This window comes from Marmota flaviventris, chromosome 12, assembly GCF_047511675.1.
Source record: "Marmota flaviventris isolate mMarFla1 chromosome 12, mMarFla1.hap1, whole genome shotgun sequence".
NCBI lineage: Eukaryota > Metazoa > Chordata > Mammalia > Rodentia > Sciuridae > Marmota > Marmota flaviventris.
Window position 1 is genome coordinate 105,769,561 of NC_092509.1, and position 14,497 is coordinate 105,784,057.

The window sequence follows — 14,497 nt, forward strand, 5'->3', positions numbered from 1 at the left end:
ATGGGTACAAATTCTTCATCCAGATACATGATTTGCAAATATTTTCTCATGGGGCTTGTGATTTACATCTTCCATCTGTTCAACAGTGTCATTGGATAAGAAGCTTTTACTCTCGAAATTCTGCCCTTCATGAAGTGTACGCTTTCATTATTGTGGTTTTGGTGTATAACTAGCAAACTGTTGCCTCACCAAGGATCACAGATTTCTCTCCTTTGTTCTGGAACATTTAGTTTCAGGTTTTACATTTAGCTCTGTGGTCCATTTAGAGTTATTTTATATATGCAGTAAGGTATGACCAAAACCTATTGTTCCATATCTGGGTATCTGGTGTTCCAGTGGCATTTGTTGAAGATGGTCCTTCCCCCACTTCACTGCCTTGCACCTTTGTTGACTGTATGTGTAGGGGTCTACTTCTGGACTCTGTTCTGTGTTGTTCATCCATTAGTCTCTCTGTGCCAATTTCATACTTATTTTAGCAATCACAATTAAAATTCAGCAAGATTTGAGTAGGCACTTCATCAAAGAAGATAGATGAGTGGTAAATAAGCACACAAAAAAGACAGCATCGTTAGACATTAGAGAGATGTTGATTAGAACCACAGACTGACCACAGCAAGAGATAAAGATGAAGAAAAACTAAAAGTTACACTGCTGTTCGTAATTAGAAGTCATGCAACCACTTTAGAAGAGAGTTTAGAAATTTCCCAGAAAATTAACCTATATATATATATACCCTGTGACACAACCATTCCACCTTGAAGTGTTTACATAAGAGAAATGAAAGAAAATGTCAATGCAAAAAAGACTTGGGCATGAATATCTCACACCATACTACCTGTTGCTTTTGTCACCTCATTTTATGGTTGCAGAAACTGAGACTCAGGGAGCTTAATTACCATGCCCACGTGAGGACTCAAGCCCAGACACTGGCTCCTGAGCCCCTGTGCTTAGCTACCATTCTCTACCAGGCGTGCTGGAAGCAGGCACCTGATTTTCTTCAAGTGTTATGGACTTTTAGAATGCGATTTAAAAAGTATGGGAAAGAAAATTTGTCATTAACAATCCTTCAGCAAAGTTTTGAAGAGATTATCTACTTATGGCACATTCCTTCCAGCTCATACCTTTGATCATGTGTATAGTTTACATACTAAACATCATCTTACATTGTTTTAATTGCATTCCTTTTTCCATTTGCTATTTTATTATAACATTTTAGATGACTTCATATTTCATTAATGTTTTGAGTTATTGTCTGAGGAAAGATTTGTCATTTTAGGAGAGTGGGTAAGAGAAAAATTTAAGTATGCAATTTTCATCTGGGGAATTTACTAAACTATTTAAAATTACCATGTACAGGTAAAAAGTTTCAAAAAACTTTTAACTGGAAATCATTTAGCAATATTTTATTGTTATAATTACGATATTAATGTAGGTTTGTTGAATGTTTTAGTGACTTACCATGGGATCTTATTAGGGTGAAAATTCGAAGAAGTGCAACTATATATTTTATGATTTGTTTAAAAATTATATGCTTAAACTTTATCAAATTGAATCTGAATTTGTTCAAGTTACAATTTTTTTTCCCTTTTTATGTTAGACAATTTAGGGAAACATAGTGCCTAAGAATGATAGCAAAAACCCTTGTAAGGAGAGGAGTTTTATACAAAATATTTAGCCCCTCAAATCACAAAAGAATATGGACCTTCTTTAGTGACTTTACATTTGTTCTGTGAAGACTTTGAATTGGTCGCCAGTGACCCACTAAAAATATTCTTGCAAATGTTAGTTGGATTACTAGGTGGGATGGACATAACTAGCTGCACAGGTAAAAAGAGAAAGTACAACATAAAGCCATAATATAGACTTGTTCACTTTTACAAAGAAGTGAAATACATATGTATACACATACACATATGTACAAAATCTGTATACTCTTTGTCTTAAATATTTGTTCATCATATGTGAGTATTTGGGAAGCTAACTACCATTTTTAGAAATTGAACAAGAGAATAAATTAGAATTAATTTGAGTTGAAATAATTGGCCAACTTACCAAGTTGTTAAGTAATTTGTTACACTAAATAGAATAATGTAGCATTGCTTTTCACTTTTGGAACTAGATATGATACAAAAAGTTCAGGGCTTTGGAGTCATAATGACATGGATTTGAATCTTGACTTTGCCACTTGTTAACTTTTAAGGCCTTGTTACTCAAGATGAGCCTCATTTTTCTTCTTTGTATTGAGGGGCTATATTTATTTTACTTGGCAAATGCAGAGTTTATAAGTTTCTGAATTTCTTCCATTCCAAAAGTATTTATTGAGGGCTAATAGTGAATAAAGTTAAGTGCCTGCCTTGAGTTTCTCTCATTTCTGATGGGGAGTGTCAGATAATAAACAAGTCAATAGACATAGCATTTTGGGTGGTAAGTGCTTTGATGGAAATAAAGAGAAAGGGAACAGAACGACTAGGTGGAAAAACGACTATGTTGAGTAAGGATGTGGAGTGCTAGCTAATGCAGGAAATCCTCACAGTCTCTAATTTGAGAGAGATATGAAGGAAATGGAGGAGAAAACCATGAAATTATCTGGGGAAGGGACACTTTAGGAAGAAAGACAACAGTAAATGCAAAAGTTTTGAGATGGGAACATATCTGCTGTGTTCAAAGAACTATGCGGGGGCAAGGCTAATGATGCCACGGCAGGAACAAAAGTGGTCCAAATGGATGGAGGTTAGGTAAGAGGTGCAGATCATATGAGCCTTGTAGGATGTCTAGGACACTAGACTTCACTCTGAATGAGATGGGAGAGGATGGAGACACTGTGTTGAAGAAGGGTAAGATCTGGATTTCATTCTGCTTAGAGTATTAAGAAGAAAGCAGGCAGGGTGGGGATAGGGATGTTGTGGGGAACATTAGGAGCTTACTGGGAGGGCTAGTGGAGGTGGTTCAGTTCTTGATATATGTTAAAGGATTTTCAGATAAGATTGTATAGGTGGGTGAGAAAAGGGGGAGGTGTCAGGGATCAATATTTTTTCTCTTCCTGTATATGTACTTGGGAACAAGGAAAACAGTGTGGCAGAAAAAGAACAGATTGGAGTGAAAGCATGAACTCTGTTTTGGACATTTTGAAGATGAATGTCTGTTAAATGGTATTTCCAGTTACAAGTGTGGAGTTTAGGGAGGAGGTTGGGTTGGAAGTGGAAATTGGGAGCCAAGAGATGACAGATGGCATTTAAAGTTGTAGGAGTCAATGAGATCACCAGGAGAATGACTGTAGATCGAAGACAGACTGAACCCTGGAACTCTACCACATGTAGAGATCAGACAGACAAGAGAAATCCATCAAAGGAGACTGAGAGAAGTAACCTTTGAGGTAGGAAGCATTCCAGGATTTGGGAATGATCAACTGAGTCAAATACTATTGGGTCAAAAGGGTCAGTTCTGAAAATTAACCTGCAGACTTGGTAACATGGATGTGGTGAGAGATTTCCATGAGCAATTTTGGTGAAATAAAAACCTGATTGATTGAGGGTTTAAGAGAGACTGGAGTAAAGCCATCTCTTCCGAGTTTTGTGGTGAAGATAGCAGAGAAGTGGGAGCTTTGGAAAGCACAACACTTTGTCTTTTACAGCTCTCCCATGCTTTCTTGTCCCACCAGTTCCACTTTATTCCTCCAGTGATTACCTGCCAGGCCCCTTGAGGTATTTCAGTTCTTATTTGTACCATAGGGTTCTCTGATATTGTGTGATCCAAAGATCTTGTGCAGGATGAAAAGTGGTAATTGATAATGTTATTGATCCAGAAGAGTGGCAGAGGCAGCAATATGATAAAGAGGAACTCAGTGTCTAAGGAACAGAATATTTTTTATTTTAATGTGTTTCTAAGCTGTCTCACCACTGGAACAGCTCAAGCCTGTATACTGTTTGAACACGTCCTTTTACTCTTTTATTAAAAAAACGTCATTAGTGTGGCATATCTTGTGATCTTTAAATTTTGAGTTCAGTTTAAAAAGTGAATATTATTTTTTGAGCCATGCATTGTTTTAGTTACTTTGGTGCCTACAAAGATATGCAAATTAGTTCCAGTCTTAAAATTTATAATTTGTAGAGGCAAATCACAACTTTGAGGTAGAACAGATGCCCCAGTCAGGGGCTTCAGGAAAAGCCTCCTAGAGGAAATGGTATTTAAAGTGGCCCTTTCTGTATTACTAGGGTCTTGGAGCTTGATAGGGAATAATGAAAATAATAGTAACAAAACGTAGAGGCAGGAAAGCATCTAAGTAATTAAAAGGCCTAATTAATGTACCATCTGTGTGGCTAACTCAGAATCCTGGGTTGTCATTTTAACAAATCATGTACAAAGCAAATAAGACAGCCTGAATTGGGCTTTAAAACATGGTTCACTTCATTTGACTTATGCTAGAACTATCCTAAATTAGTTTTAACCAACTGTAGTTCTCAGACTCCTGAATGTTAATCTTTATTTCTATAAAGATTTCCTTGTTTTTAATTTTATTTTACATATTTTAATGAAAATTAAAATTAGATCTGTGTCTTATGAACTATGCTTTTGGGAAAATAAGAACTTCACAATTATTACTTGCAATATCCAAAATTTAAGACCTTGTCAGTTATAATCAGAAACAGAATGATCCCTAATCTATGCTTTACTACTTCTTCATATATTCTTTTGATAATAAGCTTTGAACAGGGTTAAGTTAATCAGTTACTGTTTATAAAACTCACATTTAGAAACTTGGAAACAAAAAATTTATATTATGAAACTTTGAAAGTAATTGCATAATCTACCCCCACCCAGAAATATCCTGTAAGTTAGAGAGAAGAGGTCCTGTGGGTCACAGTCTTTTCTCTGTCTTTAGGAAATGGAGTTATTTTTCCCTTCAAGTGGAGGTTGTGGGCCAGCAAACACTGCAAAGTTTACCAGTTGTACCTGTTGCATCATTAAGCCCCATGCTGTCAGTGAAGGTAAGTGTTCCGTTGAATACAGTAGCTCCAGTATATTTTGGTAATAGAACAGTTTGTTTCACTAATATTTTTTCTTCCCGTATTTTATGTGATGAAATTAAAGTATCATTTTAATATTTCAATTTACTTTTTCTTTGAAGGTATGTAAGTAGTGATGACAGGTTATAAGGGGAAATCTGTCCAAATCTGTCTTTATCTTTGTACATTTTTAGAAGGTGTTTCTTGAGTTGCTGATCATGGTCCTGCTCACTCCTGTTAATAGGTCTTGATTCCTTGACTTAATTTCCTTCTGTCTTTCCAATCACTTAACTGTGATTCACAGAATTTACTTAAATAGCACTCCTAATGTTTAATTTAAAACAATGTCTACCATACCTGTATCATACTCTTCCTAAGACAGGTGGAGAAACTGCCTTCACTTCTCAGTATCTAAAAAATCTTCTTGAGAAATATGTGTGTCTGTAGTGTGTGTGTGTGCACCCATGTATATATATGTACATATATGTGTATATGCTGTGAGAATTGGAAAGGTTCTTTTCTTTTAATCTCAATTCCTTCATCTGTTTATTTTAATCTGTTGTATGTGTTTCTATCAGCTATCCCAGATTTTTTTTTTTTTGGAAGTGAGATGGGGAATAATTAAAAAAAAATCATCCTTATTAAATTAGAGTATGTAAATAACATACAGAATTTTATGATTTTTTTCCATTTTGTTTTCTAAGCATCAAAGTGATTTATGTAATTTAAAAAGTGGGAAATAAAAATAAATAAAATTTAACTTTTCTGTCATCTATAGGTGGTCATTATTAGTATTTTAATGCATTTCCTTCAAATCCTTTTCTTTTGTATTGTGTGTGTGTATACAGGGGTACACCGAGACACATGAATGTAATTGTTAATATGGTTGAAATGTAGATTGATAGGCTGTTGCTTTAATTTTTGTGGGCATTTTTTACCTTAAGTCTTTATGAATATTTTAATTGTTTATTTAATATAAATAATTAAATATAAATATGGATGCAGTATACTATTTGAATACTTAGGTTGTTCCTACTTTTTTAATATTAAAAATAAAATTTTATAGAATGTATTTGTACATAAATATTTGCTCTTTCTAATCCTTACCTCTGGCTAGTTTCCTACAAGTAGAAATGTTGGTTGAAAAGATATAAACCTTAAAATCTTGTTGCATAATTAATAGTTTATTAATTATTTAGGCAATACTTAAATAATTTATAGATTTTGAGGAGTATAATTATATGGAACTAACATCTATGATGACTAACACATTTATGAAGAACTTACCACATGTGCCAGGTAGCAGACTGGGTGGAACCTTTTTCATTTTCTTTAATTGTCAGAGCAAATATGTCAAGTTGGTGAATTTATTATTATTTTTCCAAGAAGAACAGTGAGATTCTGTGAGGATATTTTCCCTAACTGGAATAGGGAAGCCAGGATGACAACACTAGCTGGATTTTTTTTTTTTTTTTAGCTTTCATATTTTTTCCTCTATGATGTAGCATCCCAATATCAGCAAAAGCAAAGTTGATAGCATTTTTTAAAGGAAGTGATAGCAATACAAATGTCTGATAATCCATGAAAAAGTCCTGGAATCTCAAATTGTACCCATTTTTCGTATCTATGGAGTAGTATGTGTATGTGTATATATTTATATATTAACATACATACGTGCGTATACACATACACATGCAACTTGTTACACTCATTTTTCTTACCTAGGGAGAGGTATGGATATGTGTATGTATTTATGTATTTACATATACACATGAATATGTTTATTCATACACACAAACCTTATTACACTAATATTTCTTAGATGTGTGTGTGTGTGTGTGTGTGTGTGTGTGTGTATATATATATATATATATATATGCAAATAAGTATGTATTTCATGTGTGTATATATGTGTGTATATACTTATATACAAGCACATTTCTTTAGGTAAGGAAAATTAATGCAACATAAATAAGATCTCAATTTTTTATATTCAAATGTGCATTTTATTTGTGAATTTTTTCTGAAGAAGTCTGATTTTATTTTTTTCCCTTTTTATTTAATTATTTATACATGACAATAAAATGCATTTGTGCATTTTGATATATATAGTGGGATATAATTCTCATTTTTCTGAGTATACATGTTGTAGAAACAATGGTCATGCAGTCACATATATACATAAAGTAATAATGTCTGTTTCGTTCTCTTGTCTTTCGTATCCCCACATTCCCTCCTCTCCCCTCCCTTCACTTCCCTCTATCTAATCTAAGGTATCTATTCTTCTCTAGTGTCCACCCCCCCTTATTGTGAATTAGTATCTGCATATTAGAGAAAACATTGGGCCTTTGGTTTTTTTGGATTGGCTTATTCACTTAGCATGATATTCTCCAGCTCCATCCATTTACTGGAAAATGCCATAATTACATTCTTCTTTAAAGTTGAGTAATATTCCATTGAATATATGTACCACATTTTCTTCATCCATTCATCTATTGAAGGACACCTAGGTTGATTCCATAGTTTAGCTATTGTGAATTGAGCTACTATAAATATTGACGTAGCTGCATTACTGTAGCATGCTGATTTTTAAGTCCTTTGAATATCCACTGAGGGGGGGATAGCTGGGTCAAATGGTGATTCCATTCCAGTTTTCTGAGGAATCTCCATACTGCTTTCCATAGTGGTTGCACCAATTTGCAGTCCCATCAGCAATGTATGAGTCTACCTTTTTCCCCACATTCTTGCTAACATTTATTGTTGCCTATATTCTTAATGATTGCCATTCTGATAGGAGTGAGATAAAATCTTAGTGTAGTTTTGATTTGCATTTCTCTAATTGCCAGAGATGTTAAACACTTTTTCATATATTTGTTGATTGGTTATATTTCTTCTTTAGTGAAGTGTCCAGTTCCTTAGCCCATTTATTGATTGGGTTAGTTGTTTTTTTGCTGTTAAGTTTTTTGGGTTCTTTATATATCCTAGAGATTAATGGTTTATCAGAGGTGCATGTGGTAAAGATTTTCTGCCAATCTGTAGGCTCTCTCCTCACATTACTGATTATTTCTTTTGCTGAGAAGAAGCTTTTTAATTTGAATCCATCCCATTTATTGATCCTTGATTTTACTTCTTGTACTTTAAGGGTCTTCTTAAGGAAGTCAGATCCTAGGCCTCATTTCCCTCTAAGAATTTTTTATTTTATCCTTGATTTCTTCTACTATCCATTCATCATTCAGTAGTGTACTTTTTACTTTATCGTTGATTTCTAATTTCATTCCATTGTGATCTGATAGAATGCAGGTTATTCTCTCTGTTTTTTTTTTTTTTTTTTTTTTTTGTATTTACTAAGAGTTGCTTTGTGGCTTATGATATGGTCTATATTTTAGAGAAGGAGTCATGTGCTGCTGAGAAGAAAGTATATTCACTTATTGATGTATGAAATATTCTATATATGTCTGTTAAGTCTAAATTATTGATTATTTAGTTGTATAGTTTCTTTATTTAGTTTTTGTTTGGAAGATCTGTCCCTCAGTGAGAGAGGGTTGTAAAAGCCACTCGGTATTATTGTGTTGTGGTCTCTTTGATTCTTAAAATTGAGAAGGGTTTGTTTGATGTGTGCAGATGCTCCGTTGTGTCAGGCATAAATATTTATAGTTGTTATGTCTTGTTGCTGTATGGTTCCCTTAAGTATGAAATGTTCTTCTTTGTCTCTTCTGATCAACTTTGGCTTGAAGCCTGCTTTATCTGAAATGAGGATGGAAACCCCTGCTTGATTAGACAGTCCATGTGAGTGATATGTTTTTCCCATCCTTTCACCTTTAGCCTGTGGATGTCTTTGCCCATGGAGTGGGTCTCTTGATGACAACATATTGTTGGGCCTTGCTTTTTAATCCCATCTACCAGTATGTCTTTTGATTGATGAGTTTAGGTCATTAACATTCAAGGTTATTATTGAGATATGATTTGTATTCCCTGTCATTTTGACTTATTTCTGGTTTTCAATTTAACTTAGTTTCTCCTTTGGTTGAATATTCTTTTAATGTAGATTCTCACTTCTCTGGTTTTCACTTTTTTTTTTTTTTCACTTCATCCTCATGGAGTATTTTGTTGAGGATGTTTTGTAGTGCAGGATTTCTGGTTCTGAATTCTTTTAATTTTTGTTTATCATGGAAGGTTTTAATTTAATCTCCAAATCTGAAACTTAATTTTTCTGGATATAAAATTCTTAGTTGGCATCCATTTTCTTTCAGAGCTTGAAATATATTATTCCAGTATCTCCTAGCTTTGAGAGTCTGGGTTTAGAAATCTGTTGAGATCTGAATTGAATTTCCCCTATAAGAAATTTTAATTTTATATTTTTCTCTTACAGCCTTTCAGATTTTATCTTTATTCTCTGTGTTAGTCATTCTCATTATAATGAGTCTTGGTATGGGTCTGCTGTCATTTTGTACATTTGGGGTCCTGTAAGCCTCTTATATTTGATTTTTCCATTCCATTCCTTAGGTTTGGGAAATTTTCTGCAATTATATCATTGAAAAGATTGTGCATTCCTTTGGTTTGCATCTCTGCCCCTTTATCTATTCCAATAACTCTTAAATTTGGTCTTTTCATGTTATCCCACAATTTTTGGATGTTCTGTTCATGGTTTCTTATAATCTTCTCTGCATGGTCAACTCTATTTTCAAGATTATATATTTGTCTTCATAGTCTGAGGTTCTGTATTCCAAGTGGTCTACTCTTTGGTGATGCTTTCTATTGAATTTGTAATTTGGTTTATTGATTCCTTCATTTCGAAGATTTCTGCTTGTTTTTTTCCCCACAATCTCTATTCTTTATTGAAGTGATCTTTCACTTCCTGTATTTTTTCTTTGATTTCACTCCTTGAACTGTCCTTTAATTAACAGATCAATTTAACTGTACATTCTGAATTCCTTTGTGGACTTCTTTGCTTCTACTGGTGTTATCAGTGGCTTCTGTTGTTGAAGCCTGTTGGTTTATTTGGGGCACTTTATTTCATTGTTTTTTCATGTTGTTCGCGTGTTTCCCCATCTAGAAATATGGATCTAAGGCAGCAAAGATTCTACCCTGTAGACCTATAGTGCCCCTGAAGGTTTCCAGCACCTTGCCTTTAATGATGTGAGCCAATATCAACAACACCCAGAAACAATATATAGCCTTAAACCTAATAGCTTCCACTAAGGCATCTACTGCTTTCTTGCATTAAACCAAAATGATGAGTTCAATAGCTATCTATAGTATAAACAGAAAATTTACTGAAATGATTCACAATTTCAGATGGTGGATGAAAGAACAGAAGTAGCATAGTAGGTGATGTTCGCAAGGGAGGAAGATAGAAGCAAAGATTCACAGGAAAAGTGGAGGAGGAGCTAACAGATTGGCTAGTGGTTGGAGAAAAGTTGGAAAGAGAATCCAAGAAAACAGACAAGTGATAGGAAGAATACAAACAAAGAGAAAAAAATTAAAGATATAAAAATACAACAACAATGCAAAACACCATTCATATGTATCATTGTCCTTCATACACTGACTGAGGCATAAAAAACTCCCTGATCTAAATATGGTAGAGATGTTAGTGAATAGAAAAATAAAATAAATCTCTATGGAAAGTCGAACTGTCTTCATTAGCATTCAAAAGTTTCTCAGCCCTATCTCTGATGTCTCATGGGATCTCCAGACCCAGATCTGCCCTTGCAGACCCAGTCACTATCCCACCGATCTGGGCTTCAGATACCTCAGGCTCAGCCACATTGCAGTCCCAAGATGTCAGTGCTTCCCCTACTTGCAGAGAGACCACCAGGGATACACTCTCTCAAAGTAGCAACCCCGAGATACAGCAGCAAGATAGGGCCTCCATCAGGAAGACCCCAGACACCCCCACACTGGACCTGCAGGTCCAGGCCAGTGTCCCCGGACAGATGCTGTTGTGGTGTTAAACCTGCTGGCACCCTGGTCCCAGGCCCTGGTCTGCACCCCAAGATGGGTGCGGCCACATGCAACCAAACCTGGAGTCTCCCCACAGCAGTCCTCTAGGCGGTGGTGGCCCGGTAGTGGCTATGGTTGGTGCAGCAGGTGGCGGGTCAGCAGCAGCGGTACTGAAACAGCCTTTGCACTGGAGGTTGCAGGAGCAACTGCAGCTCTGGGGGCAGTGTCACCAGGCGATCTGTGCAGGGCAGTGGCGGTATGCATCGGGGCAGCCGTGCCTGTGGTAGCAGCAGCACCCAGAAAGAAGACCTCCAGGCGAACTCGGGGTGGCAGCTACCATATCAGAGGCAGCAGGGATGGTGGAAGCGATGTAGGCGGCAGCCGATTGGAGAAGGCACCTTCGGCTTTCAGCAGCAGCCGTGACCTCAGAGGTAGCGTTGAAGGTAGACAGAGAAAAGACCTCTGGGCATGGCAGTGGCATCTGCAAGATCTCTATTTTTAACACAGTGTACATACATATATGTCTACAACCGTAACACACACACACACTTGACTATGGTGAGACAGTTGCTCATTTAAAGTCCTCACCTTTTAAAAAATTCTTATTTGCTTGAAGAAAGTGACTTATATTCATAAGATATTAAAATGTCAGAATCCAAAAAAAATTCTTATCATTGGCATCTTAATATGTTTTACTAAGTTGGATTTTTATCTGATTTAATTTTTTCTAAGGAAAAATGTGATGCATGGCAATAGACTGACATAAAACTAGAATTAAAATAAATGCTAGCTATTTATCTTAATATTAATACAGATAAATAAAATTGAAATTAAAATTGAAATGTATAATGAAAGATTATGTAAAATTGAGAAATTTTGTATATCATTTTTATATTTTTGCATGTTTAAATCATTTTTCATGAGAACTTTCTTTAAAGATTATATGTGTTCCCCCACACCCAGTGCTGGGGATCTAACCTAGAACTTTCCACATGCTAGGCAAGCCCTCTACCTCTGAGTTATCCTCTGTCCATTTTTATGTTTGATATCCAACATTAGGTTATATAAAGGAAAAGACATTTTGGCAAAATCTATTCATATGTTAGAGTGAACTTTGACATTTTAACTCTTTTGATATTCTAAACTTGAATTTCAGGGACACTTTTAAAGAAATGTGTAATTAACCAATTTTATTGCTTACTGTAGTAAGGACACAACCCTGAGGGAGTCTTAGGAGACTCTGCAAAGGAGAAGGTCCTGGGTAAACACTGCAGTTTTGAGGTCTACCCTTAAGAAGCTTAGGGCTGGCTTTTCAGTGCAGTGATCTGATTGAGAGTGGGCAGAGTTCATGAGATTGTATTTTAGGGTTAGTGATTCAAGGATCTTAACTATGTCTTTTAAATACGCAGTTGTTTGGTAAATGAGTTGTTTGCTTAGTTGAGGGAAAATTGTGAATAGGGGATTGATTGAGTAGTCTGTTGTTGGGGTAAATGAATTAAGGGGAAGTTCCTGAAGCAAACAATGAAGTTATTTACTTATTTAATCCTTATTTTTTTATTGGTTGTTCAAAATATTACAAAGCTCTTGACATATCATATTTCATACATTAGATTCAAGTGGGTTATGAACTCCCATTTTTACCCCAAATACAGATTGCAGAATCACATCAGTTACACATCCACATTTTTACATAATGCCATATTAGTGACTGTTGTATTCTGCTACCTTTCCTATCCTCAACTATCCCCCCTCCCGTCCCCTCCCATCTTCTCTCTCTACCCCATCTACTGTAATTCATTTCTCTCCTTGTTTTTTTCCCATTCCCCTCACAACCTCTTATATGTAATTTTGTATAACAATGAGGTTCTCCTTCCATTTCCATGCAATATCCCTTTTATTTCCCTTTCCCTCCCACCTCATGTCTCTGTTTAATGTTAATCTTTTCCTCCTGCTCTTCCTCCCTGCTCTGTTCTTAGTTGCTCTGATTATATCAAAGAAGACATTTGGCATTTGTTTTTTAGGGATTGGCTAGCTTCACTTAGCATAATCTGCTCTAGCGCCATCCATTTCCCTGCAAATTCCATGATTTTGTCATTTTTTAGTGCTGCATAATACTCCATGGTGTATAAATGCCACATTTTTTTATCCATTCATCTATTGAAGGGCATCTGGGTTGGTTCCACCGTCTAGCTATTGTGAATTGTGCTGCTATGAACATCGATGTGGCAGTATCCCTGTAGTACGCTCTTTTAAGGTCTTCAGGGAATAGTCCGAGAAGGGCAATAGCTGGGTCAAATGGTGGTTCCATTCCCAGCTTTCCCAGGAATCTCCATACTGCTTTCCAAATTCGCCGCACCAATTTGCAGTCCCACCAGCAACGTGCAAGAGTACCCTTTTCCCCACATCCTCGCCAGCACTTGTTGTTGTTTGACTTCAGAATGGCTGCCAATCTTACTGGAGTGAGATGATATCTTAGGGTGGTTTTGATTTGCATTTCTCTGACTGCTAGAGATGGTGAGCATTTTTTCATGTACTTGTTGATTGATTGTATGTCCTCCTGAGAAGTGTCTGTTCAGGTCCTTGGCCCATTTGTTGATTAGGTTATTTGTTAACTTATTGTCTAGTTTTTTGAGTTCTTTGTATACTCTGGATATTAGGGCTCTATCTGAAGTGTGAGGATTAAAAATTTGTTCCCATGATGTAGGCTCCCTATTTACCTCTCTTATTGTTTCTCTTGCTGAGAAAAAACTTTTTAGTTTAAGTAAGTCCCATTTGTTGATTCTTGTTATTAACTCTTGTGCTATGGGTGTCCTATTAAGGAATTTGGAGCCCGACCCCACAATATGTAGATTGGAGCCCACTTTTTCTTCTATCACACGCAGAGTCTGTGATTTGATATCAAGCTCCTTGATCCATTTTGAGTTAACTTTTGTGCATGGAGAGAGGAGGGGATTCAGTTTCATTTTGTTGCAAATGGATTTCCAGTTTTCCCAACACCATTTGTTGAAGATGCTATCCTTCCTCCATTGCATGCTTTTAGCCCCTTTATCAAATATAAGATAGTTGTAACTTTCTGGATTAGTCTCTGTGTCCTCTATTCTGTACCATTGGTCCACCCACCTGTTTTGGTACCAGTACCATGCTGTTTTTGTTACTATTGCTCTGTAATATAGTTTGAAATCTGGTATCGCTATACCGCCTGATTCACACTTCCTGCTTAGAATTGCTTTTGCTATTCTGGGTCTTTTATTTTTCCAAATGAATTTCATGATTGCTTTATCTATTTCTACAAGAAATGCCGTTGGGATTTTGATTGGCATTGCATTAAACCTATAGAGAACTTTTGGTAATATCGCCATTTTGATGATGTTAGTTCTGCCTATCCATGAACAGGGTATATTTTTCCATCTTCTAAGATCTTCTTCTACTTCTCTCTTTAGGGTTCTGTACTTTTCATTGTATAAATCTTTCACCTCTTTTGTTAGGTTGATTCCCAAGTATTTTATTTATTTTTTTTTTTGAGGATATTGTGAATGGAGTGTTTTTCCTCA

General features: G+C 35.8%; 1 protein-coding gene across 5 annotated transcripts in view; it reads left to right on the forward strand.

Moving 5' to 3' along the window:
• Nme7 (NME/NM23 family member 7) overlaps nt 1-14,497 on the forward strand; it is a 181,594-nt gene that overhangs the window by 69,630 nt on the left and 97,467 nt on the right. For all 5 annotated transcript variants that reach the window (XM_071600338.1, XM_027922839.3, XM_027922838.3 and 2 more), the window contains one exon: nt 4,880-4,985. In XM_071600338.1, the coding sequence (XP_071456439.1) occupies nt 4,880-4,985 (106 nt within the window). The remainder of the gene's footprint in view (nt 1-4,879; nt 4,986-14,497) is intronic.